General features: G+C 43.2%; 1 protein-coding gene across 4 annotated transcripts in view; it reads right to left on the bottom strand.

The window, feature by feature from the left end:
• Positions 1-22,294, bottom strand: part of CACNB2 (calcium voltage-gated channel auxiliary subunit beta 2) — a 387,862-nt gene extending 365,568 nt beyond the window's left edge. For 2 of the 4 annotated variants that reach the window (XM_023256405.2, XM_023256408.2), the window contains exons 1-2: positions 22,114-22,293; positions 12,987-13,079 (exon numbers count right to left, since the gene is read on the bottom strand). In XM_023256405.2, the coding sequence (XP_023112173.2) occupies positions 12,987-13,079; positions 22,114-22,236 (216 nt within the window). In that variant the 5' untranslated portion in view covers positions 22,237-22,293. Of the gene's footprint in view, positions 1-12,986; positions 13,080-21,721; positions 21,994-22,113 lie in introns of those variants that run through there. The other 2 variants (XM_023256406.2, XM_019834006.3) reach the window with 2 other exon arrangements.
• Positions 22,295-24,935: the final 2,641 nt, after the last annotated feature.

Genomic DNA, 24,935 nt, shown 5'->3' with positions numbered 1-24,935 from the left:
TCAGTTCCTCCGGGCTCACACAAGCCTCCCTTCTGCTCCTCCACTAAAATACACACTTCCTCTAAGTTCCCAAATGGCCACTGGGGCACCTGGGTGGCTAAGTGAGTTGAGTGGCTGACTCTTAATTTTGGCTCAAGTCATGATGTCACAGTTTGTAGGACTGAGGCCCAAATCGGGCTCTGCACTGACAGCACTGGAGCCTACTTGGGATTCGTTTTCCCCCTCCCTCTCTCTCCCCCTCCCCCACTCATTCACGCGTGTGTGCACACACTCTCTCAACATAAATAAATACACTTAAAAAAAAAACAACAACCAAATAGCTATTTATATGTCAGTAAGTCATGTCTTGGTTTACTACTTTCCTGGTGGCTGCTTCCTACCTAATTTTTTTCTTTATGACCCAGCCTGATCCCTTGATCCCTTCCAGGTCATAGTGCTTAATCCTGAGCAAGTATTAGAATCCCTTGGGAACTGTTTCCACAATGCACACGCCCAGCGCTCTGATGCTAACGACACATTTGACTCTGAAATCTTTCGTTGAGATTTCTGGACTGGACTCCTTAAACACATCCGGTTTAGTGAAGGAAAATTACTCGAAATAAGACCTTGAAAAGAGTAAATAACATTCTTCAGCATGTTTCTCACCTTGGTGAGCCAGTAAACACCATCAAATAAATCAGCAAGGGATTGCCAGACGATCTTTGATTTTTTTCCCCACAAGTGGCTAATACGTAACAGGGCATTCTGACCCACCATGTGGTTTTCTTCATTGCTACGGCTCTCCTTATAATTGTCTGAAAGATTAAGGGAGGACCTCAATTCCTCATTCTTCTTGGTATCAAATGGCTATAAGCTAGAAATCATAACTGCATAAACTCAACAGAGTTAATAATTCACTGTGAGAAATGCAAGTCTAAAAATTATTTTTAAGTAGCTCAGATCTTGATACAAATGAAAAGTACTGAGGTAAGCCGTAACACATTACATTTTTCAATTTAGAACTGCTTTAAAAATTTTAATGTTTATTTATTTTTGAGAGAGAGAGAGAGGGAGAGAGAGAGCGTGAGCGGGGGAGGGGCAGAGAGAGAGGAAGACACAGAATCTGAAACGGGCTCCAGGCTCTGAGCTGTCAGCACAGAGCCCGACACGGGGCTTGAACCCACAGACCATGAGATCATGACCTGAGCTGAAGTCGGACGCTCAACCGACTGAGCCACCCAGGCGCCCCAAATTTAGCTCTGTTTTTAAATGTGAGAGGTTAAAGGGTACAAGGAAAACCTAAAAGTCACAAATACATACTCATGTACATACACATGCAAAAATGCTTGTGTGTGCATATCGACAGGTGTCACGAAACTAAGTACAAAGAACCCACCTGTTGTTGATATGCAATAGTTCATATGTGTTTTACCCATCACACAAAGTACGCTAAGGAGTGAACCAGATTCTGGTTCACTGAATGTGATGTAAATTCACTGATGAATTTAATCTCTAAAACCCCAAGCCTTTTGAACATTTTATAAATCCCTGACATGTCCTTAGGTGCAAGTTATCAAGGCCTTAGAAAGAAAGTCTTGTACTTTGAAGAAATGGAATAATCTAAATGAAAATTCATACAATGAAAATTGAAGAGAATTTATAATTGACATATTAGTTGAGTTGGTTGGATCAATTAGGAAAATACATGAAATTTTCATGTATTATTTCATACACAGGAAGATACAGGAATCACATTGACACGTATGGGGGAAACGTACCTCTTTACTCCTTTAATATTCTAGAAAAAGATATTTTTCTGATATATGTTAGCTTTTTAAAAATTTTCATTTAAATCCAAATTAGTTAACATGCAGTGGAATCATGCTTTCAGGAGGAGAATTTAGTGATTCGTCACTTACACGTAACACCCAGTGATGATCCCAACAAGTGCCCTCCTTCATGCCTATCACCCATTTAGCCCGTCCCCCACCAAACACCTCTCCAGCACCCCCCAGTTTGTTCTCTGCACTTAAGAGTCTCTTATGGGGGTGCCTGGGTGGCTCAGTTGGTTAGGCGACCGACTTTGGCTCAGGTCATGATCTCACAGTTCGTGAGTTGAAGCCCTGCGTCAGGCTCTGCGCTGACAGCTCAGAGCCTGGAGCCTACTTCCGATTCTGTGGTTCCCCTCTCTCTACCCCTCCCCTGCTCACGCTCTGCGTTTCTCCATCTCTCAATAATAAATAAACGTTAAAAAACATCTAAAACAAAAAAGAGTCTCTTACGGTTTGCCTCCCTCTCTCTTTTTATCCTACTTTTCCTTCCCTTCCCCTATGTTCATCTCTTTGTATTTCTTAAATTCCACAAGTGAGTGAAATCATATATTTGTCTTTCTCTGACTTATTTCTATGCTGGTTTTTTAGTGTAAATCTATCTTCATGTTAAACATGGTGGCTACAAGAAAACAAAATTACATATGAAGCTAATTGTAACAGTCACCATCTACTGTGGGTTGAGTTATGATCTGTCCCCCTCCAAACTCGCAAGTTGAAGACTTAAGCCCTGAGAGCTCAGGATGTGACTTTATTTGGAGATAGGGTCTTCGTAGAGGTAATTATGATAACATGAGGTCATCCAGATGAACCCTAATCCAACATGTCTGATATGCTTATAATGACAGAAAACAAACTATGGGTCGACAGAGGGAAGTGGGTCAGGGGATGGGCTATATGGGTGACGGGTGCTAAGGAGGCACGTGTGATGAACGCTGGGTGATGTAAGTGATGAATCACTTAATGCTACTCCTGAAACCAATACTGCACTGTTATCTTCACTAAAATTTAAATTTAAAAGAAAGTGTGGAGGGGGAGGGACAAAAGGGAGGCGGGGAAAATACGGAGACTGACCCACAACAGGGAGAAATTGCATGAACACGAAGACAGCCACCTATAAGCCAGGGAGAGGCAGGAACAGATCCTTCCTTCACAGCCTCAGAAGGAAGGTCAAGTTCATAGTCTTGGCCTCCGGAGCTGTGAGACAATAGATTTCTGTTGTTGAAGCCGCCTAGTTTGTGGTACGTAGTTACAAAAACTCTAGCAAAGGAATACACCACCTGCAGTATTTTTCTTTCAAATGAACAGTTAGCTTGTTTGGTTTGGTTGGGGGCGGGGGGCGGGGGTTGTTTTTGTTTTTTAAAGGTGGTTGGCCATTAAGCAATTTTCTTTTTTTTTAATTTTTATTTAAAATTTTTTTAATATTTACTTCTGAGAGAGAGACAGAGACAGAGCATGAATGGGGGAGGGGCAGAGAGAGAGGGAGACACAGAATCCGAAGCAGGCTCCAGGCTCTGAGCCGTCAGCACAGAGCCCAACGTGGGGCTCGAACTCATGAATGGGGAGATCATGACCTGAGCCGAAGTCAGACTGAACTGACTGGGCCACCCAGGTGCCCCCCATTTACCAATTTTCAAATACAGCACCCTGACCACAGAGAAATCATGAATCTTTCCATGGGAGTGAGACCTCTAAAGGGAGTAAACCCTCAAGCTTCCACCTATAGGAGAAAGAAGACCCTGGCTTCGAGAAAATACTACTTTCCAGGAAAGAAAAACTGGTGAGGTCCTGGTGCCCAGACTCTCGGCCAGGATGGAGAAGGGAAAGCAGAGTTAAGGCAACGTGTCCTGGTCAGAAGCCCAAACAGTCAAGCTGTCCCCCGGTGACTCAACACCAGGTATGAAGTAAATGAAGGAGTGGACGCTGGAATGTTTTTACAGACACCAACGACGTAAGGGAACCATGAAGGGCCCTGAGCCAAGACAAGTCTCTAAAACTTGATGGCAGTTTGGGAGGCTTGACATGGACAGTGAGCTGGTTGGTGCAGGGTACAAGGACTCCCTGAAGGGCTCCATCTTCATTTTCCCAATCACGTAGCCACGGAAGACTCTATAAAAACGTTCTCCCCTCCTCCTGTGACTATCTTCCTATCCCTCCCGCCCCCCCTTATTGGTCAAACTCTAAAATAAGCACATGGAGAAAGGAAGCGTGATAAGATCGGAGGTGGAGGTGGGGGCTGGGTCACTTGACTCCATCTCGGGGTCTTCGTAATAAACACACATGCCTGGTCACGAATGTGGAATAATGATGCGACAGAATTGGAATAATTACTTGTGGAACTGAACCACAGCAAATATTTTTGAGCCATAAGCCCGAATCTCAAAACGGACTTCCCTAGCATCTGATAACCATCAGACATGAAGCTTTCCAGAAACAAATCAACAGAGAAGCTGACAACAGTTCCATCCCTAAAAAGGCTGTCCCTTCGTGGGACCAGACTAGTATCTCAGGTATGGTGCCCATGAAGACCTAAGACACATGAATAATTAACCTTAAGCTAAGTAAGTGATCTTAAGTGGTACTTCTAAACGTGTAGGGTTCAACTGAAAGACACAGTTTTTGCAAATTCAGTATTTAATGAAATTCCATTTTCTTAGGCATACTAGTTACTCCATATCAGATCACTTGTAAATTCTCGATTAATCTCCTGGGGTTACTTCAGTCTAGGACTTCCAAGACTACAGACATTGGCCAAAAAGAGGATGGATAATAACAGCAGAAAATGGGGCATAAGTGGAAAGTATATTATAATTTGAAACATCTGAGGGCCAAAGAAACTAAAAACACCTGCAGAAATAATTCTCGGTTTTAAAATTACATTATTTGTATCAATAGGAAAAAAAGATATCCAAAGATAAAAATGCCTCAATCCACAAAACCATTTTAATAATTAGAGATCTTAATTGAACCTAGTTCACACAGGAGGTGTTCCAAATACATGACAACAGTCTGAGAATGGGGCAGATTTCATAGCGAATCATGCCCTTGATCTCCCACAAAACCTACATTAAGAAAGACGTCTTAAAGCTAATTATACAAAGTATGAAAATCTAAATTTTGTTTTAATACTTTCTAAAATGCCTCCTAAAAAAAAAAAGTGAAGTATTCATGGCTGTGTATAGATTGACACTGTAGAAAGAACAAGAGAATTCTTTCCTAAAAAGCTCTGTATTTTTCTACTGATATATTTAAGACGAGTTCTTAAGAGGTCTCAGAACAGGTCCTATCATTCACAAACCCTAGGTGAATGCCTAATAAGATAGAAAGACCTTTACAGGAAATCACAGTGGCAATAAATCTCCCACATTATTATTTATAGTTGTGTTTGTGACGAATACAGCATAACAAGGCAACAAGCCAGTATTTAAGGGCTGAAAGATTTATCCAGCCTTAAACATATCAGTCTGCGCAGGCCTGGAGTCTGTAATCATTATCACAATTTAATCTGCCTTTGCAAAACAAAACTAAAAAATAGGCTGTGTGTCTCTGTGATTAATCATTCGCATTTAAAGCCAATCTGAACTAATAAAAGGTCCAAAAAAGCGGCACCCAGAACATGGTACTGGAAGAGATGGAATTTGTTTAGAATACCATGTTCTGAAAGTGTCATGCAACCTTCTGTTAAATATTTGGTTCATTCCATTTTGTCATCCTGATTTGTATTCTGGAAGCCCTTGGAAGCGACAGGATTATTTTGTTACAACCACAACATATGTTGGCGAGAGCACAATCCCAGATCGGTTGCAGAGTTCTCCCTCGTGAGCCCCCAAAGAATAATGGCACTTGAAAATTCCAAAAAAGACTTGCTGATTCCTAAGGCTGAAGTCTTCGCACAAAAGACCCCGGTTGGCACCGCAGGGTGACCTGTGAAAATTAGCAGTGGAAACGGTTTGTGGGTCCTGGCCATACACGGCAGGGCCTATAGCAGAGCTCAGATGACGGCGTTACTCTCAATGAAAGTTGCCATGATGTGGAGTCGTCCAAATAAAGCAAACTGGCAGGCATCCGCTGAGCATTTGGTGTTCATCTTAGGAATACTGCCAGGTACATAAATGTAGCCAGGGAGAACACATGTCTTTAAGAAAATGAAGAAATTAAAAAAGGAAGGAAGGAAGGAAGGAAGGAAGGAAGGAAGGAAGGAAGGAAGGAAGGAAGGAAGGGAGAGAGCACACAGAAGAGAAGTGACTGGGCTCGAGAGAAGGACTAACACTGCCCTCTCCACCCCCCCGTGAGCTGCTTTAACTTTGATGACCAGCGCTCATTTGCAGATGTACATAGTTTCCCTGACCTTGGCAGTATCGAGGAATTTATACAGTTAGCGGTTCTTGCACAATCTCTTGAAAAGAACAGCACAAACGTTCTATCCTTCGATGCCAGGCAGGCCTTGTTACTCTTCTCCACCTATTTTTCTTCCAGTAAATTAATTTACTCGCTTAGGTTCTGGTGCTAAAATAAACTACTCATTCTTCTTTTCTCCTCCTCCTTTGACAACAGACCCCTGGGATTTCTTTTCTTTCCTTTCCTTTTCTTTTCTTTTCTTTTTTCTTTTCTTTTCTTTTCTTTCTTTCTTTCTTCCTTTCTTTCTGTTTCTTTCTTTCTGTTTCTTTCTTTTCTTTCTCTTTCTTTTATTCTTTTCTTTCTCTCTTTCTTTCCTTTCTTTCTTTTCTCTTTCTCTTTCTTTCTTTTTCTTTCTTTCTTTCTCTTACTTTCTTTCTCTTTCTGTGATGAAGTTGGAAGGAAAGAGCTACATTATACGACAACTTAATTATCTTAATAGACTATAACTTTAAGCAAGGCCCTACACATCAAGAATTTTAAGAATGGTAGCTTTGCTGGCCTTGTTATGATGATAAATAAAGTTCTTTTATCAACATATCTGTTCACAACACAGAGCCAGAGTACAAAGAGTTTTTCCCTGAGTTGAAGACAACCTCGGTATCTTAATAATCTCAATAAATCCAAGATAACTGCTGCTTTATATATTAAATACCATTTAGTACGTAAATAATTTGAACAATAATCTTCAGTAATTCTAATTAGGGTGCCTAGAAGGCATGTTTAACACTTTCTGCCTCTTAACAAATTAAAACTAAAATGCCTGTTTATGAAGCAACAGCCTAAGGAACTAAAAAACCATTTCTAACGGACCTGCTGTAAAGCCAGGTGTTGTATATGCACCTGGAATCACCCAGATTCACAATAAGAATGATTCATGGGCCTGTATCAGCCTCAGCTAAACCTCAGAGTGGACCAGCATGATGCTGCAGGTGATTTCGGACTTGAGTTCACATCCAAGTGTATTAAAAACAAGAAGAAGAAAAAGAGGACTTTCAGGATTGTAAGTGTGTGTTCTAAGTGTGTGTGGGAGAAAAGAAACATTCCCAGCACTACTTTTCCGCTTGGCATTACTGATACAGGAGGCAGAGTGTGCTGAATGGTGGCACAAAATGGAACTCAGCAATTTTTGATGCAAGAAATAAGGGAATAAAGCTAGTTTGTTGTATCATGATGTCCAGGGGATATTTACAATGCTGAAGACATCCTCACCTTCCTGTGGGGAAAGAAGTTAAAAGCAGACTAACTTTGTATGTGTTCTCCAGTCAAGACACTGGTAGAAATCTTTCCACATGTCTTCCTTAGCTGAAAGAATAAAGCACTTGTCATTCAATTTGATTTACTCATGGCTTTTGTTACAAGGAGATGTAGCCTATCCAATAAAAGCAAGAATCTGGGGTCAGCTACCTGGATTCAAAATCTGACTCCAACCCTACCTGTCATGTGACTGTGGACAAGTTACTTAACCTCTCTGTGCCTCAAATAGAGGTGCAGAAAGAATACGCAGTAAACAATGAAATAATAGTTAACTATTAATATCAGTTAACTATTATGATTTCCTCTGCCATGCTCTACTTCTTATGCAGGTTTTAACTGATGTTCTCAATGGCCTATAGTATTTATAAATAATAATAATATGCTCTTCAATAGTACTTTCTAGATACCAGCTACAGTTCTAAGCAATTAACAAGTTTGAACTCATGCAATCCTTTCAACTAACTTTGGAAGTCGGCACTATTTCCCTGGTAAAAATGCTGGGGAATAGAAAAATTAAGCTGCTTGTCCAAAGGCCAACTAGTAAATGGCAGAGCCGGAATTCAGACTGAGCAGCCTGGCTTCAGACTCTAGTCCTTTCACAGCGACCCCTAACCACTCACCTCCTTCTCGAAAAGAAACCATTTTAAGTAAGTCTCCTAATACAATATACATCAAAGAGAACTATGGAAATTTTAAGTGCAGTATACTGTGAACATATATTGCATATATGTAACATTTCCGCTGCAGCATAAAGGAGTAAGACCACAGTTAAAAAACACCACAATTAACTTTCCCTCCAACTAATGGTTTTAGGAAATATGAGGAAGAACAAGTTCTGTCTTTGAAATGCTTGATAGATAAGGTGAGCTCGGCCATCACTTCACAACAAGCTTATATAGAGTAGAAATCATAGCAACCTCGGTTCCCACAGCACCTGGAAAAGCCTACCAGTATATGAAACATGTCGCCAACAACCCATGGGCAGTGGTCATGCTGCAATGCTGATCAGGGCTCCGCCCCTCTCCCAGAGCCCCTGCATAAAACTGATGTCCGGGGGGAAATTAACTAAGTTTAAGAAGGAAGTCGTCCTCCAATCCCCACTCTGAAATATCACTGACCTCAAACAGGCTGATGATGTGAAGGACCAGAAGACTGTTCAGTTGGTTAACTTAGAGTCAACTGATGAACTAACAACCGGGAATCTTTATCTATGACTGTGAAATTCTTTCATGGTCCCTGTTATCCTGCTTCAGGACCTAAAGCAGAAACCCATCTGTAAGCAACTTTTCCTTTAAACTAAGGATCCTTCTTACAAAATAACTTTAGTTAGAGCACCACGAACAAATGATGGGTACAAAACATACCACAAAAAGTTTGGAAAAATAAAATAAAACCATGGGTGAAGGCCTCTCAGACTTCTACTTTGTAGACTTATCTTTATGTTCACGTTCTACCGCATTCCAGTATGTTTCAACATGTTCCAACAAACGGTTAGGAGACAATTTTCATCAAACAGCCACAGGGCTAAAATCCAGCATGGGTAAGTTGTGACTTAGTCATCAGGGAAAGGGCTATTCATACCGCTGGCACAAGAATGACTAAAAGGAAAAACATTGACGATACGAAGTGTTGGCAAGGCCGTGAAACAGTTGACACTGTTCCCCACTACTTGTGGGGGTGCAGACTGGCTCAACCACTCTGGAAAACTGGCTTGTAGTGTGTACTTAAACACATACGTTCACATGGCCCGCCATCCCACTCTACTGATCAAACAAAAATGCACGCGTGCACATACCAAAGATAGATACAAGAACATGTACGCGGCCTTACTCTCAATAACCCCAACCGGAAATAACCCAATGTCTAGCAATAGTAAAGTAGAGAAGCAATTGTGCTATATTTAAACAGTAGAGTGCTATACGGCAAAGAAGATTCACCGTTTACTGTAACACACAACACAGACGAATATAACCATCGTGAGGCTGAGTGAAAGAATTCAGATATAAATGATTCTATTTACATAAAACTCCAAAAACAGGCCACAGGAATTTATGGTATAAAAAGAAGAAGTAATGTGCTAGCTTTAGTAAGGAAGAAGGGAATAATGGTTGAGAAGGGTCAAAAGGGGGAGTTCAGGTGCTGGTGATATTGATTTCTTGACCTGGGTGATAGTCACATGGGGACTTACTCTGTGAAATCTCATCAGACTGAACACTTATGATTTGTGCATTTGGGGCCATTTTTGTTACAGATCAGTAAGAATGTTTACTTTAAGAGTAAATAAATAAATAAATACATAAAATGGGCCTGTTTTCCAACCCCATTATATACACACCTGTATTACTCTGTTATGGCTGCCGTAACAGAGCACCAGAGGGGGAGAGGCTTACACAACAGAAATCTATTTTCGCACAGTTCTGGAGGCTGGAAGTTCATGATCATAACGCTGGCAGGGTGGGTTTCTGGTGGGGCTTCTCTCCTTGGCTTGCAGATGGCTATCTTTTCACTATGTCCTCACATGGCTATTTTACCGTGCGTGCACGTTCTTGGTATCTCTTTCTTATAAGGCTGCCGGTGCTGTAGGATTATGGACCTGTTCTTATATGATCTCGTCTAACCTTGTTATCGCCTTATAGACCCCCCCCAACACAATTAACATAGGAATTGGGGGCAGATACAACTCCGTTCAGAGCCAAGTCTATGCTATTCTGTCAGTTATTTATTTTTGAAATTTTTAATATATTTATTATACAAAATTTTCATTTCCAAACTCTGAAACTTTCTGAAGTACCTAGTGGTTACCAAATAGTTAAAAAGTCTTTACAAATAATGTAATATTTTTAAAAATATAATTCTAAGGTTTCAAAGTTATATGGAAATGATTTTTAATTCAAGGGCAGGAATCTGATCTAACTGTAAGATATTTTTAAATAGATCCCACTTGTAGTGATTTACCAATTATACGTATGCCCCAGCCACAGGCAGGTAAGTAACATACATGGACACAAGTCACTTGTTTTAACAAAACATCTACTTATGATAAAAAGAACACGTTTAAAAGATGTTCTTTCAGGTGATTTAATAATCTAACATCTACCATGCATTTCTTCAAACACTCTGATGAAATCATCTCTATTAAATATCTAGTTCTATCAAGGTAACGTTTGCTGATTTTCAAATGGCAGCAAAATATGAATGCTGTTTTGAACAGAATAGAGATTAAATTATCGAAGGAAAACTAGGTTTTAACTCAGCATTCTGCCCATAGACACCGGTTTTCCTTCTGTGATGGAAGGAAGTCGGCACTTCAGGGTCCTTGAAATCATTACCTGCGTAATCATCACCCCAAACCCATGCCATGGCACACACCTCATTCTAGGACTCAGGAAGATAGGTTTTATTTTATTTCAAAGAGATGCCCCTTGGATACAGGGTTTTTTTGTGGGGGGGGGGGGGGTTGTTGTTGTTGTTTTGTTTTGCTTTATTTTGTCTTGTCTTCTTAAATGCCCACATAAGTTTTGGCAATATAGATCTAAATTCACGTTAAGTAGTTTAACAACTCTCTTTATAATCTTTGTGTTTCAAGCACAGAATCTCACACACATCACCAGGAAGGCAAAAGCGAAAGGAAGTTATCATGAAGAAAAGCAAATCACAGTTAATTTATATGCAGTGTGGCAATCACCCCTTAATGAATGAAGTTAACGAATGAAGTTCTCAAAGCACCATGAAAGAGAAATCCACGGCCAGGGGCAACTGGAAAGTGAAGTCCAACCATTGTCTCACAATGACATTTTTAACAGGGCTAAGATGAGCAACAGAGGACTCGGTTTACTCTTCATTTCTGCCCACAACACAGCATTCACTTCAAACATCAGTTTCTTTTCCCATGCAATCTCTACAACCTGCCTGTCGCTTTGTGTGGCTTTGCCACAACTACCACGTGTTCTAAGAAGCTTATTTTTTTTCTGCTTCGGACGTCCGGCCCCGAGATAATGACTCACAGTTGTGGCTTCTCACTCCTCTGGTTCAGTCTCCTTGTCCCAGAGGCAGAATCGAGATGGATGCTTGAAATGGAAAAGGCCTTGGGTGACTTTCTGTGCACTGACTCACCTAAGCTAAGCAACTATTTCTCAGGCCCTTCATTTATTCTTAGGACCATGGCGCCTGGATTCTGCCAACGCACACACCTTTGGCTCCTCTTGGGCCCTTCCCGGCTCCTTCTTTCTGACACCGTTAAAACACAGCTCTGTTTTTCTTTCTAAATGTTTCTTAGCAAAATAGCCCCATTCTTTCCTAACCAACTCTTGTTCTAACTTCCTGCAACCGAAACAATTCTTAATTGGCACAGACCAGAACCAAGATTTTTCCCGTTGCATGTGAGTTACTCAGACATACCTTTGGCATAGCTGACATTGCAGAGAGGGAACTGGGGGCCAAAGAGGGATCATCCTTTGTCTGTGTCGCGAAAGTGTAAGGAGGCAGCAACCAGCCAAGAACAGAATCCCCAGTGGTGCGGCAGGTGAACAAATGGAAGCCCAAGTGCTACTAACCGTGGGGGGACGTGTCGGAGCAGGGGCGCAAGAAGCAACAGGAAAAGTGGCCAGCAAGAGAAATGGAGGTGTTCCGGTTGACCGCCATTATCTGGGGGGAAAGACCTGTGGCCGACATATTCCTCGGAGCACAAGGGCCAGATACTGGGAGTCCTTCAGCCACGGAATCAGGTTCTGTCTAGCACTATCCTTCCCGATTTCTTTCCCACCGAGAAGCGTTAGTCACATGAAGATACACACTCATCTACACCTGGCAAGACTTTAGTCTAGACACACAACCTACTGTCCTCGGACATAGGGCTGCCTGTGTTCTTGCTCTGGTAGTTAAAATCCTTTCTGTTAGCACGTGTGAATGTTTTCTGTGTTAAAGATGTGGACACTCACTGTCTAGGGGACAGTTGCAAACAGCTGGACAGGAATACCCCACATAGCACCTGAAATAAAAGCTACGTCTCCAAAAGTAGTTCAAGTTATGCCGCAAAGATATCATATGCTTTATTTAACCTTAGTAGCCTCGGTCGTTCCAAGACCAAGAACAAGTTTCCTCTTTAACAATCCAGTTCCCAACAGGGAAGAGGAAAACTCAAGCTAGGGGAACACCGGTATTTCGAGTTCATAGTTGGCAACACGGATGCCCACAACATGAGATTCCCTCCCCCGGCCGAAAAAAAAACACCCAAAGCCATAATCATTTCTGCTGGAGTTCACTCATTCTGTTACGAAGAAACCCTCCACAGTGAATTTTACACTTGTCTTTCCCCAACTTGCCAGGGAAGGGTGGAATTACTACGTGATCTCACTTAAAATTTAAATATTTTAAGTATCACATGAAACTGCACGCTTTTCACTTTAACTGAAAGTAAGTACCATAATACCACATACATCTTAAGGGTAATGGTATAAAAATCACCTTCAAAAAATTAAATTCATTTGAATCTACCTCTGTGAACCAGAAATTTAAGAGCTCTCTTACCTGACGAACAAAACTATTTGAGGTAGTGTCCGAGGAAGTGCTCCCATCGGATCCTTTAAATCTGTTTTTCCTTCTAGCTCCTCTTCCATATGACTACAAGAGAAAGGGGAAAAAAAAAAGATAAATGAGATTATTGTTAGACCTTCTTCACCAAAATCTAGGCCTACTTCTAGAAAGGGGTCAAAAACCAAAACAAAATATAAATTGCCATCATGTGGGTGTCATTAGAAAATGACACTGGAATCACAAGTATCGATTTCAAAATGGTGAGTTTATAGGGAAAAGAGGTTTCCAGACAAAGGGTTCAATAATGTGCGAATTACAACAACTTATGTGATCTGTTAGCATATCTGTCATCTGGAGGCAAAGCCATTGAAGATAAAAACGTTTAAAAGCAAGGATTTCGGTGCAGGAGAGACCGAAGAAGCTACAACAGCAAGGTGAGAAAAAAGGTGATGTGTCGACAGATTGCGCATAGCATAATGAAATGCTGTTTCCAGCAGCCCAGTGGTGCGGGCTTCCATTCTGGCTGTTTTTCATGTGTTAATCTGTAACTCCATAGGTACTTGTAAGAACTGCATATGGTGGCTGAAGAACATCGTGCAGTATGAATTCTGCTGGCCCTGAAACTTATTTATATACATATACACGTATATGTAGAAGTTTCTATACAGGTCCAGAGGGAACACGGAGGAAACACGGTGCCAGCTCCTCCTGGGATCAAGGGATGTAGAGACTGCTTTTGGAAGTGGTGAAACGGCTACAGACGAGGTGGTGAATTCGATGAAATTAAAAGTAGTTCATAAAAATGCCTGGCCCATTATTGTCATGTTTGAATGGGATATGAAAATCTGGCTTTTTATCCACTTAGCGATTTTGCTGAGCACGCAGGAAAAATAAGTTGTATGGAATCCTAACGATACTAAAACAAGCATTTCGGAACAGGACGTTGAAAAGTGAGACAATTTGCTTCAATTGACACGATGGAGCCAAGCCTGAACGTATGCAAATGAACTTGCTTTTCCTATTATGTCTACCGTTTGCATTCGGAGCACGGAGAATAAACTATGCATCAATCTCTGTTTAATTCCAGGCAAAGATAACGTCGTTGCAAATATTGAACATTAACATACAATCGAAAAGTAGCTCAAGGCTGAGCTTTACAGTTCAATGCACACAGGTTGGAACCCTGCTAGGGCAGAAAGTGAGCCAATGTCTTAACTTCTCCAAACAACAGGCTTCTCTTACCTTTAAAAGGGGATATTAACACTCACCTCACCGGGTTAAGTATTAAATGAAATAACAGGTTTAGAGCATTTAGTATGAGACCTAGCATATGGCACAGGGTCAGAATAATAGTTTAAAACTGACACACTTATTTTAAGAAGTAATATACGTAGTATAAAAAGTAATATCACACACAGACTGGAAGAGTGGGGAAAAGGTGGGGTAAGGTATATAACATTTAGAATGATGAGACTCAAAGAGGCTTCATTAGTTCATCAGAATTTACAAAAGTTACTTTAAAAAAAAATCAGTGTGTTCAGGTCTTGAAAATACTACTTTGTGATATTGGACACACACATATGTTTTTAATTAAAAAGAGAAATATCCCATAAACCATGGTATATGTAGCACTTAGGCGAACTGAAATCTACTACAAACATTTGTGTTATGAGTAAGTCACAGGACTTTGCAATCAGTGAGACGGTGGTATAATCTTAAAGCAAGAATTTTTCTTAAAGATGTTTGTTCTCTTTCAAGCATCTACGGGATTTGTATAATACAAATGTGTTTCCATGGCATTTAATTAACTCTCAGCTTCATAAAAGGAAAGACAACCTAGGCTGGGCTTTCACAATGTATTATACAACGTTCTCCTCACTCAGCAGCTTATTCTTCTTACTTATGTAAACATTATTCAGTAAACTGTTGAAAAATAACATTCTTTCAAGAGCGTTCTTCCTTTTCCAATTATTATACAAAGGTTTGGACAGAAGTGTCTTTCTTCCAAAGCCTAAGAACACTAAAATAAAGCATGAGAAGTTCTTTAAATAATGTGTATGTATGTATGTGTGTGTGTGTGTGTATGTGTGTGTGTATATATATTTCCATACAGAAAAAAATATATATTTCCATACAGAAAAAGACTTATTACCTTTGAAAGATTTTTATTAAAGGCCTAACATGCTTCTTTGGGGGTTGGGGAGCAAATCTATGTTAAATTTTCTTTTTTTTTTTTAAACACACTATTTATCTTCATGAGGAGCATACAATCATCTTTGAGAACAAAGTCAAAATATAACCTTACTCCATCATGATGTGTCCTTCCAGTACCATTTTGAAATGGGTGGAAAGTGAGTCTGAAATTCTATCATGGTCATTTGCTTCAGATTTTTTTCAGGATAAATATGTTTTACTATTCAGCTGCTTTGGTGTGTAAGCTTTTTCGTGGTTGCTCATAAATGCACAACAGGCACTGTGAAAACCACACAATATTTCAGACATTCTGTCCCAGAGGAGGAGACCGTTCTCTGCAAGAAATCAGATACCTTTAAAAAGTGTTTAATTGTATCTGCATGTTAATTTTTCTGGGCCCCTACGAACACTGTTCATAAACATAACTTCAGGTGCACTTGGCTACCTATGCTACATATATTTAAGCATATATGTTAGATTATCAGTTTTCAACTGTACTAAGGCACAGTTTGCACACTAAAACAAAAACAAAACCAACTAAACAACAACAACAAAAAACTGTGGCCCATCGAAGTCCATGCAAACTGGTGATAGTTTTAAAATATATATACTTTCCTCTTCACTTAAATTTAAGGGGAATGCTTTATTCAAAGTATTAACTTGTTCATTTCTTAATAGTGTTATAGCAAATCCTTATTCATTAAGTATCAAATTTATTAAAAGCTAAAAGAAGCAGATATGCATAATTACACCTCTATTCTGGCCTTTTACTAATTATAGCAATCATTTCTCTCCTATAGTCTCCTTTTTAATTTTTAACGTTTCTTGTAACAATACCCAAGATCAAGAGGAAAACAAATTAAAGCATCTTTTGGAAAGCTAATATAGTCCATTTCGATGCACTTTAAAAAATGTTAGTGAAAATTTATACTACCATCACAAAGCAAAGTTTCCTTTGATCCAATGAATATTTAAAATTAAGTCCATCTTGCTGAAATTACTTGCTCTTTAGTTACTCTAAATCCTTGAAAATGGAGACTAGAGCATTTCATCTGCAGGAATTATTAAGAAGAACAAGAAGAAGAAGAAGAAGAGGAGGAGGAGGAGGAGGAGGAGGAGGAGGAGGGGGAGGAGGAGGAGGAGGAGGAGGAGGAGGAGGAGGAGGAAGAAGAAGAAGAAGAAGAAGAAGAAGAAGAAGAAGAAGAAGAAGAAGAAGAGGAGGAGGAGGAAGAAAGTAAAGGCCAAATCTTCCCAAAACAGAGGAAGGCAAGAAAGATTAATCAAATATTTACTTGCCTCCACCTGGTAAAGAAGTATATAGTTTTCTTAGTTCAGGGGCTACTGCAAATGTAGCTTCTTTAGGACAAATGGCTTTCCTAAATTTTTTTTTTTAGCAACACTAAATATATGAACACCCAATATATAAAGCGATTCATAATCAGAGTCACCCAAGTGTCAGGACACCAAAGGGAGAGGAGAAAGGGAGTCTGTGTTTGGCCAGAGTACAAAGTATAACCCATAATACTCTCCCTGACACGTGCAGACCCCTAAATCCTTCTTGGAACACAGCCTGAAAAAGTCACTCATTTGCACTCACTGCCTGTTAGTTATGTGAAGCTTACTAAAAACAAATTGTTGTCACCACAGCAAAAAGGAGAAAAAGAAAACTGTAAACTTAAACTCCTTTACTTCTCCTAAAACATCAACCAAGCTAAGTCAGATTTCAGAAACTAGAAAAAAATTCTAGAAATTTCCACAAGTATATAAATGACTTATTAAAATGATATCCAACAGTCACGATGATGTCAAATATCAGCTCTGTGTAAATGAATGTCTTCTCTGATACTAAATGACTTTGAAAATTGGACTGGAGTTTTAAATGTTCATATTTCACAGATCACTGAAACCTAATTTCTGTATGGTTGAAATAGACAATAGTAGTTAATTTTAGAAGTTGCCAGTTAACTGGAGATTTGAGCCCACCCGTGCACACACAGTTGGCTTGGCAGGCCCTGGGGACAGCTTCAAGAATGATGCCGCTTCTGTGGTTGATAGATAGGGTGACCGTTCTCCTCCCTACAGACTGCTCCTCGTGAGCATAATGCTGATACCTGAAATTAGTTTCCATCTCTCTCGATTAGCATTCATTGAGATTTATCCCTCTGAACCGCAGACAAACTAAGCGAAAATGATCCAGAGAGAAATCAGACATTAAATCTCCTCATTTACTGATAGCTTAGTACGAACAAGACTGTCAGATCCTTTACGAGGAGTAAAGTCATGGAGATTACCTCCCTAGGAAAAGGGAAGGAGACCGTAAGTTCTTTTCTGTATGGATCAGTTTACACAAAGGACTCCAGAGGCAGCCTAAAGAGAACTGCGTTGGGGATCGGGAGGTAGACAAGGAAGGAGGGACAAGGCCAGACGGCAGAGAAATGTCTAGTGGGGAAGTTCAGGGGCAGGGAGGGCAGGAGAAGATCAACCCTGCCCTCTTCATAAGCAGCCTCCAGCCAGGCCTGGAAAGAACTCTAAGGCAGCCTCGGCTACTGGTGGTGGTGTCACAATTAATTCTAACTCTGCGTGGCTGTGACAGTAAGCGTATGCTGAGTGTGTCATTTGTAGGACAGTGACAACTGCTGCAGCCACACAGGGAAGGGTGCCACCACCCGTTACGGGGTTAACACATTTTGCTCAGCTCTTCCTGAAAGGACTAAAGCTACGTCACTGCAATTCAACGGAATCAAATCCAGCAACAGGTACCAGAACAAAAATACCAATCAGGAGGAAAGGGGTGGGGGGGCCCGGAGGGAAGGTTTTAGCAAAACGTGACGCCCGAGACCCGCGGTCATTCTTTCTGGAGACTGTGAAAAGACTAAGCTCTACCTCGGACCTAAAAGTGTTTCTGCAAAACCACACGGACGTGGTTCGAGAGCCCCAGGAGAAAGGCCGCTGCCCTTTTCAGATAAAGCTCCTTGCTACGGTGATTCAGGATGTTGCCACTATCAGCTGGTATTACTACAACATGCTTGAAAAGCATCTGGCAAACTCCGCTGGGGTGGAACCAGCTGGGTCTTGTTGCTAGGAGCAAAACAAACAGGACCTCTGGTTACTGTCTGTTCGTTTTCAGGTGTGGCTGGAGGTGCCGGTTACAATCTCTTTCGGGCAGAAAGCGCTGACATACCCGTCTTGTTTCTTGCCCGTCTCCTCCGTCTCTATCCTATTCTCAGTCCCTTTCACCTGCTTCCCATCCACCCGGCCATCACACCCCATCGAGTCCACTCCCCTGAGATTTACCAGTGCCACATTTTAGACTAATGCTGCCCGACAGAAATATAATGCAAGCCCGTGTCGTTGGAACGTTCTAGTGGCCACACGAGAAAGGCAAACAACAAGGGAAATCAATGGCAATGCTGTATCTTATTTACACCAATATATCCAAACGGTTACCACTGCAACATGTTATCAATATAAAAATGATTAATGAGATGCATATTCTTTATTTGGTATCAAGTCTCTGGAATCTGGTGTGCATTTGACATGTAGAGCACATCTCAGTTCAGGCTACGCGTGGCTGGGGGCTACAGTCGTAGACAATGCAGATTTGAAGCTTTGGAGGCAGAATACTAGATTGGCGCCCGACTTTGGAGGTGGTCCAAGTTTGCAGTGACGCTGTTCGGCAGGTTACCCAAAAAGCGATGCCGTTTGCTTCCATCAGAACTTAACAACCCGTAGTTAGACTGCCAACCCTCTTCTCATGTAAGAAACTTATTCGTGTTGTTTATGTGCTGGACTGAAAGGGTTGGGGTGTAGGAGGGGTGCCCCATCCCTCCCTCGACGAGATTATTAACATAAAAAAGGAGAATGGGAAGTCTGTGAATCTAAATCTTCTGTTCATACAGAGCTTGTAATAAAATCCAGAGGTAAAAAAAAAAAAAAGAAAGGATTCTTAAAACCAGTGATTGCTCAGACACACCATTTGTAAGTGAAAATCCCATTTCTAAGTAGATTTACTATTACTCAGTATCACAAAAAAAGGGGGACGCTCCTGAGACAGCCCGCCCCCCCCTTTTAGGCAGTTTTACTGCTGTCCTGTCCTGCCCAGAGAATAGATGCCAAGTTTTCACAGCCCTCTGATCCTACGATGCCATGATTTATTAGAAATCAAATAAGCATGGCAAAGTTTCCCTCAAATACCCGAAGTGATAGACACACAATTCAAGGAAAACTGCTTTCATTTTCAGAAGGTAGAGAAAGCAACAAGACGGATGTGGACACAGTTGAATATTTATACCTCCAACCTGCTTGTAATATCCTTTCCTCCCTTCTTCCTCCCTCTCGTATATTTATCCACTCACTAGCCAATTCCTGTGCATTGAGTCTTTGAAGTGTCTCACGCACGGGCCTGTCGTATCCATTATCGTCTCTCTCTCTCTCTCTCTTTAGTTTAGGCCTTAATACCTCTTGTCCAAACTGTTATACCAATCTCCTGTCTGGCAGCTCCACCTCTGGACGCCTGAAACTCTAAAATACCTTCCAGAACATTCCCAGGTGTATCTTCTGAATGCGACTCCTTGGTTGAACCCCTTCCATGGTTCTATCATTCATCACACGGCAGGTTCCAATGCCTCCAAGATGTGGCCTCAAACTGCCTTGTCAATCTGCTGCCGAACTCTGCCCAATCTGTACCTTTCCATACTCTCTTCAAGCTACACGTGATCAATATGTTACAAGACTTACAATTTTTGCGACTTTACCTCCTATATGGCTCCCACCATCTCTCTGACAAACAACCTCGGGTCAAACCTCACCCACCCTTGGAAGCTCTTCTCAAAAGCCACCTCTTCTATGAAGTCCTTGCAGATTACTCCGTATAGAACGTTTGTGATCTTTACTCCTCGGAAACCATAGAAGATTCGGTACCTCACTTAAGAGTCCTGTACCATACAATTGCCACACATTTGTCACCCTTGAAGGCAGAAACGGTGTCTCCTCACACATGAACCATTTCATAACTGCAACTAACAATTTGTTGATTTACATTTAATGACATAAATCACTAAGTGAATTTAGTATTTCTTATCTAAATGCAGTCATGTTTTCTGTCAGCAGTAACTTTGATCTCCAGGAATTCAGGAACTCTATTTTTATCATAAGAATGAAAACTTAAAAAAAAAAATCCCTAAACGAAGATCAAAGAAAAAAATGGCCTAAAAGTCCTTTCTTCTATCAAAATTCAAGACCTTCATCCAGAAATAAATGAGTTCTCGGAGTACATTTCTCACTATCATCTAACCTGGTTAAGAGTCTAGATCAAATCAGGAGTTTAGAACAAATGTGACATGTGTTGGTAAGAATTCAGGTCCCCCGGCAGAAGCTAGGTGGGAATGTAGGTGGTTAGCTATAGGTCCCCTCTCTGGTTCAGCGGCCAAACAGCCCAAGGCCGACTAAAAGCTAGCTGTGCTACCCCTATGAAAGAAATGGATTTCTGATTACACAATTTGGTTTCCACATTTTTCTTCCATCTCAAATCAAAGTGAATTATGTTTTTTAAGTTAGCAAGGTTATTTCCCAGTGGCAAAAGAAAGTTCACTAAAGCTCCGTGATTAAGCCACTGGCACCGCCATTATTAACGGTATCAACAGAATCTCAGAGCCGTCAATTTCTATCCCCTATCAAAACAACAATGGCAACAAAACATTTGTAACCTTTATTACCGTGTCCTACTCCCTCCCACTGCTACAGGAAACAACACTCTAAGAACACGCTCTCTCTTGAGCATATATAAATATAAAAAATAGAAACGACATATTTATAAGTTTTTTTTTTTAAGTACAGAAATATGTAACCACCACAAATTACAATCTAGCAAATGTAGGCTTGAAATCAACAAGCCCGTATCGCTAGGCAAAGAGACATTTCTCCAAAACGATGCTTGAAATGTAATCCTAACCTCCTCACATCGCTCGCCCAGCAGCCCACAGCTCGGAGTCTGAAGTCATCTCACTGGCATGATAAAAGTTGAGAGACTCCTTACCGCTGAGACCTGGAGGTGTCTGTAATCCAAACTGTACCTGCCAAAGCCTTACGTAAAAGCCACCACCTTATCATTGCCCAACGCCCACAACGGACATCTCCTATTTCACAACGAGCAGCAAACCGGAATTTTTCCAGAAACCGCTAATACTCATCGGAGAGGAAGGGGGTCCCGGGGCTCCCTGGAACGGCTAACATTTCAGGGGGGGGGGAGGAAAAACAAAAACTTTCGCGTCCCCAACTCTCTCAAGAGAAAGAAAGAGGGGTGCAGGCAGAGGGCGGCAAGCGGCACGAGGGGAGCCGAGCCGTCAAGGCGGCAGAACGCCCCAGGTGCGGGGGCGGGGGGGGGGGGGTCCGGGCTGCGCCCGGTGCCGGGGGCCCGGGCCGAGCGCCCCCCGCCCCTGCGCACCCCTACCTCCTCCCACGCTGCCTCCCCACCCCAGCTCCGAGCTCGCCCGGAAGGGTCGGGGGAAGCCGAGCCCCTCCCGCCCACCCGGACTCACGATCTTGAGCAGGTCCAGTCCGCTCGCCTGGTTCATGTCTATCCATGTGCCTCTCCCGGGAAGGGGCGAGGAAGGCTGACCCAGCAGCCCCGGGAGGGCAGCCTCTGAAGACCCGGAGGTCTCTCCCCCCGCCCCTTCGCACTCGCTTTTCGGAAGCAGAGAAAAATGGAAGCCGCACCAGAGCCGGGGACCGGCGGGAAGGGGCAGGGTCCCCCGGCGCCGGGAAGGGAGAAGTGGGTGGCAAAGGGCGAGGGGAGAGGAGGCGGCGGAGGAGCCCGGGAGGGAGGGGAGCGGCGAGGCGAGGGATCCCGGCGGAGGAGGCGCCGGGAGAGCCGGGGGGTCGGCGCCCGGAATGCTCACAAAGAAAGGAGAAGGCGCGGCGCCGTCGCTACCTGTGCGGCCGCTCCGAGCGCCCCCGCGGGAGCCGCGTTCTCCAGCAGGTCCATCTGGATCTCCTGCGCCACCGCCGCCGCCGCCGCTGTGGGAGGCGACTTGGACATGTCGCTTTGGACCATTGGCGAAAAGTCGGCGCGGAGCTAGCAGCCGGCCCCTGGCGGCGGGTCCCCTCCTCCGCTCCCCCCGTTCCGCCCCCCCCTCCCCTGCCGTCCGCTCCGCGCGCTCCCCGCGCTCCCCGCTCCGGGGGGCCGCCCGGGGCTCGGCGCCGCGCTCGCCGCGCTCTCAGGGCGCAGGACGGGGCCGGGCCATTTTGAAAAGCGAGACGCGGGGCGGCGGGGCGGCCGGGCAGGGCGAGCGCGGAGCGGCGGGGACGGGGACGCGAGCCGCGGGCGCCCGGGGGAGCTCCTCGGCGGGAGGGAGGGAGGGAGGGAGGCAGCGCGGGGAGCGCGAGCCCAGGGGGAGGCGCGTCGGAAAGCGAGAGTGACAAGGCAGCCGGGCGCCGAAAAGTTCCCCGCGGGAGGCGCGGGCCGCGTGGGTTCCGGCCCGGCCGCTGCGCGTCGCCGTGGCACGCGCGCTGGAAAGTTTTCAAAGCCACGAAAGCGAGGCCTTGCGCCCGGGAGCCTCGTCGCTCGGGCCGCCGCGCCCGGCTCTCCGCCCCTCCTGCTCCGCGACCACCTCGCGGGAAGCCGGGCAGCCCGCGGGCCGGAGCGAGGTCGCTGGCGGCAGAGGCCGCCCGGGCTCCGGTCCGAAGCTGCACGTCTGCGATCTGGGGAGGCCTCCGGCGCACCCCCCCCCCTCCCGGGGGCGAGCGTCTGCGGAGGACGTCCCGTCGGCAGTGGAAGGCACTCGATGGTGGCAGTAACGCGGTGGCAGAAGAGACGCGGGGGCCGATGACCTGGGCGGCGCGGTGTCACCGGGATCTGCAGCTGGCCTCGTCCGCCAGGTCCAAACCCCAGTCCCGAGGTTCTCCTTCCTGACCTCTGTTGGTTTTCATCTTTGCCAAATAGCACTGCTTTCCTCCCAGATTGGGCTTGTGCTTCCAAGTTGAGAAGTCTTCGTATCACGTGTTGGACAACAGGGGCACTTCTTTACTGCTCTGAATTCTGGATAAAGAGGGTTAGTGGACCCAGCAAGAACGTCTCACCCGCAGCACCCCATTTAGATCTCCTGATAGGATTCATTTTTCCATCCGAGGGTGCCTCGCATTTCGACAACTGTTACTACAGCGAAATTCAATAGAACAAGGTTTCCAGGCTCGGTATTGTTTTGTAAAAATACAAGGTATAAAGTTTAGTGTACTGAAATATATATTTACAGAAATATACTGCAGTAGGGATACAGGACTTGTTCCTCTCAAACATAGCTTAAACCTGTCTCTATTATACACTAATTTTAGTCAGGCTTAAAGAACAGGTTTTGGGATGGTTAAAAATGGAGGCGTCTCCATAGTGTCACTGATTTTCCTCATCTTTGATGTTAAAGTGGTCATTTTTATTTGAATTTTACCGAATGTCAAACAGAAGCACCGAAATATTGGTCACTACTTACCACTACTAACAATAATAATAATGTGACCTTTTGAGAAACAACAGACTGGGAGGCTGTTGGTTAGGATATGTGTGGGTGGCCCAGACACCCCTCTGTAGCCATGGCTGGGAGTCTCCCCAAAACCCCACCAGATAAGATTCGTGGGGGAAAAACAGCAGTTTTATACATGTGCACGTGCATATGCATGCATGTATATATGAAAGTAAATACAAAAGATACTGTATTTAAAGTGTTGGAGTTATAGTGTGTTTTAGTTTCATGATCTGATGATATCACCTTCCTGGGTCTTTCATTTAACAAGTGTTCAGTTTTCGTGAGAGAGTTTAATACTCTCAGGGAGAGTTCTCTCAGGGATGTCTCATCAGGGATGTTCTCTCAGGGAGAACATCAAGTCCAGTTTTTCATTAGACTGTAAGCTCTATGTGGGGAGGTAGGAGCCACCCTTATTCATTAAGGCACACTCAGATTCTGGCAGGCTACCCTGAGTTCTTTGAATATTCAGTCAATAAAGTTGAATCAAGCTTCTATTCTGTGCTACTGGGAGAACACAGACAACAATAATCCGGGTCTCTTGGGGCTTACAGTGTAGTTAATAAGCACTGAGAAACCTATCAATACACACTTGTTGAATGAAGGAAGAAGGATGAATTCTAACATGGTTTTAAAAAACCACCACTCTGATGAAACTTAGTGTTTTCCCAAGACATTTGTGTGACTTCTTATAGTAGAATTATCTGTATGTTCACTTTCAGTTATGACCATTTGGGAAATCAAATTTTATCTTTTATTACATTTTATTTTTTTTCAACGTTTTTTTTTGTTTTGTTTTGTTTTGTTTTTTGGGACAGAGAGAGACAGAGCATGAACGGGGGAGGGGCAGAGAGAGAGGGAGACACAGAATTGGAAACAGGCTCCAGGCTGTGAGCCATCAGCTCAGAGCCTGACGCGGGGCTCGAACTCACGGACCGCAAGATCGTGACCTGGCTGAAGTCGGACGCCTAACCGACTGCGCCACCCAGGCGCCCCGTTTTATTACATTTTAAAAGGGATCACAAAATAGCAAATCATTTCTAATAAAACTTAGAGCCAAAGGGCAAGTAAATGTTTCATGTGCGATTCAATATATAATTTGTGATATCAAAGTCTGTTTTTATGTGTCTCTCCTCCAGTACATAGTTTCTTGAGAACAATCAATTGTGTCTTAATTCATTTTAGTATTCCCAGATTAAGCATGATATCTGGCACTTAGAGCCTGGAAACAATAGTTGTG

The sequence above is a fragment of the Felis catus genome, chromosome B4 (genome assembly GCF_018350175.1).
Source record: "Felis catus isolate Fca126 chromosome B4, F.catus_Fca126_mat1.0, whole genome shotgun sequence".
Classification (NCBI taxonomy): domain Eukaryota; kingdom Metazoa; phylum Chordata; class Mammalia; order Carnivora; family Felidae; genus Felis; species Felis catus.
This window is presented reverse-complemented; position numbering and strand designations above follow the sequence as displayed.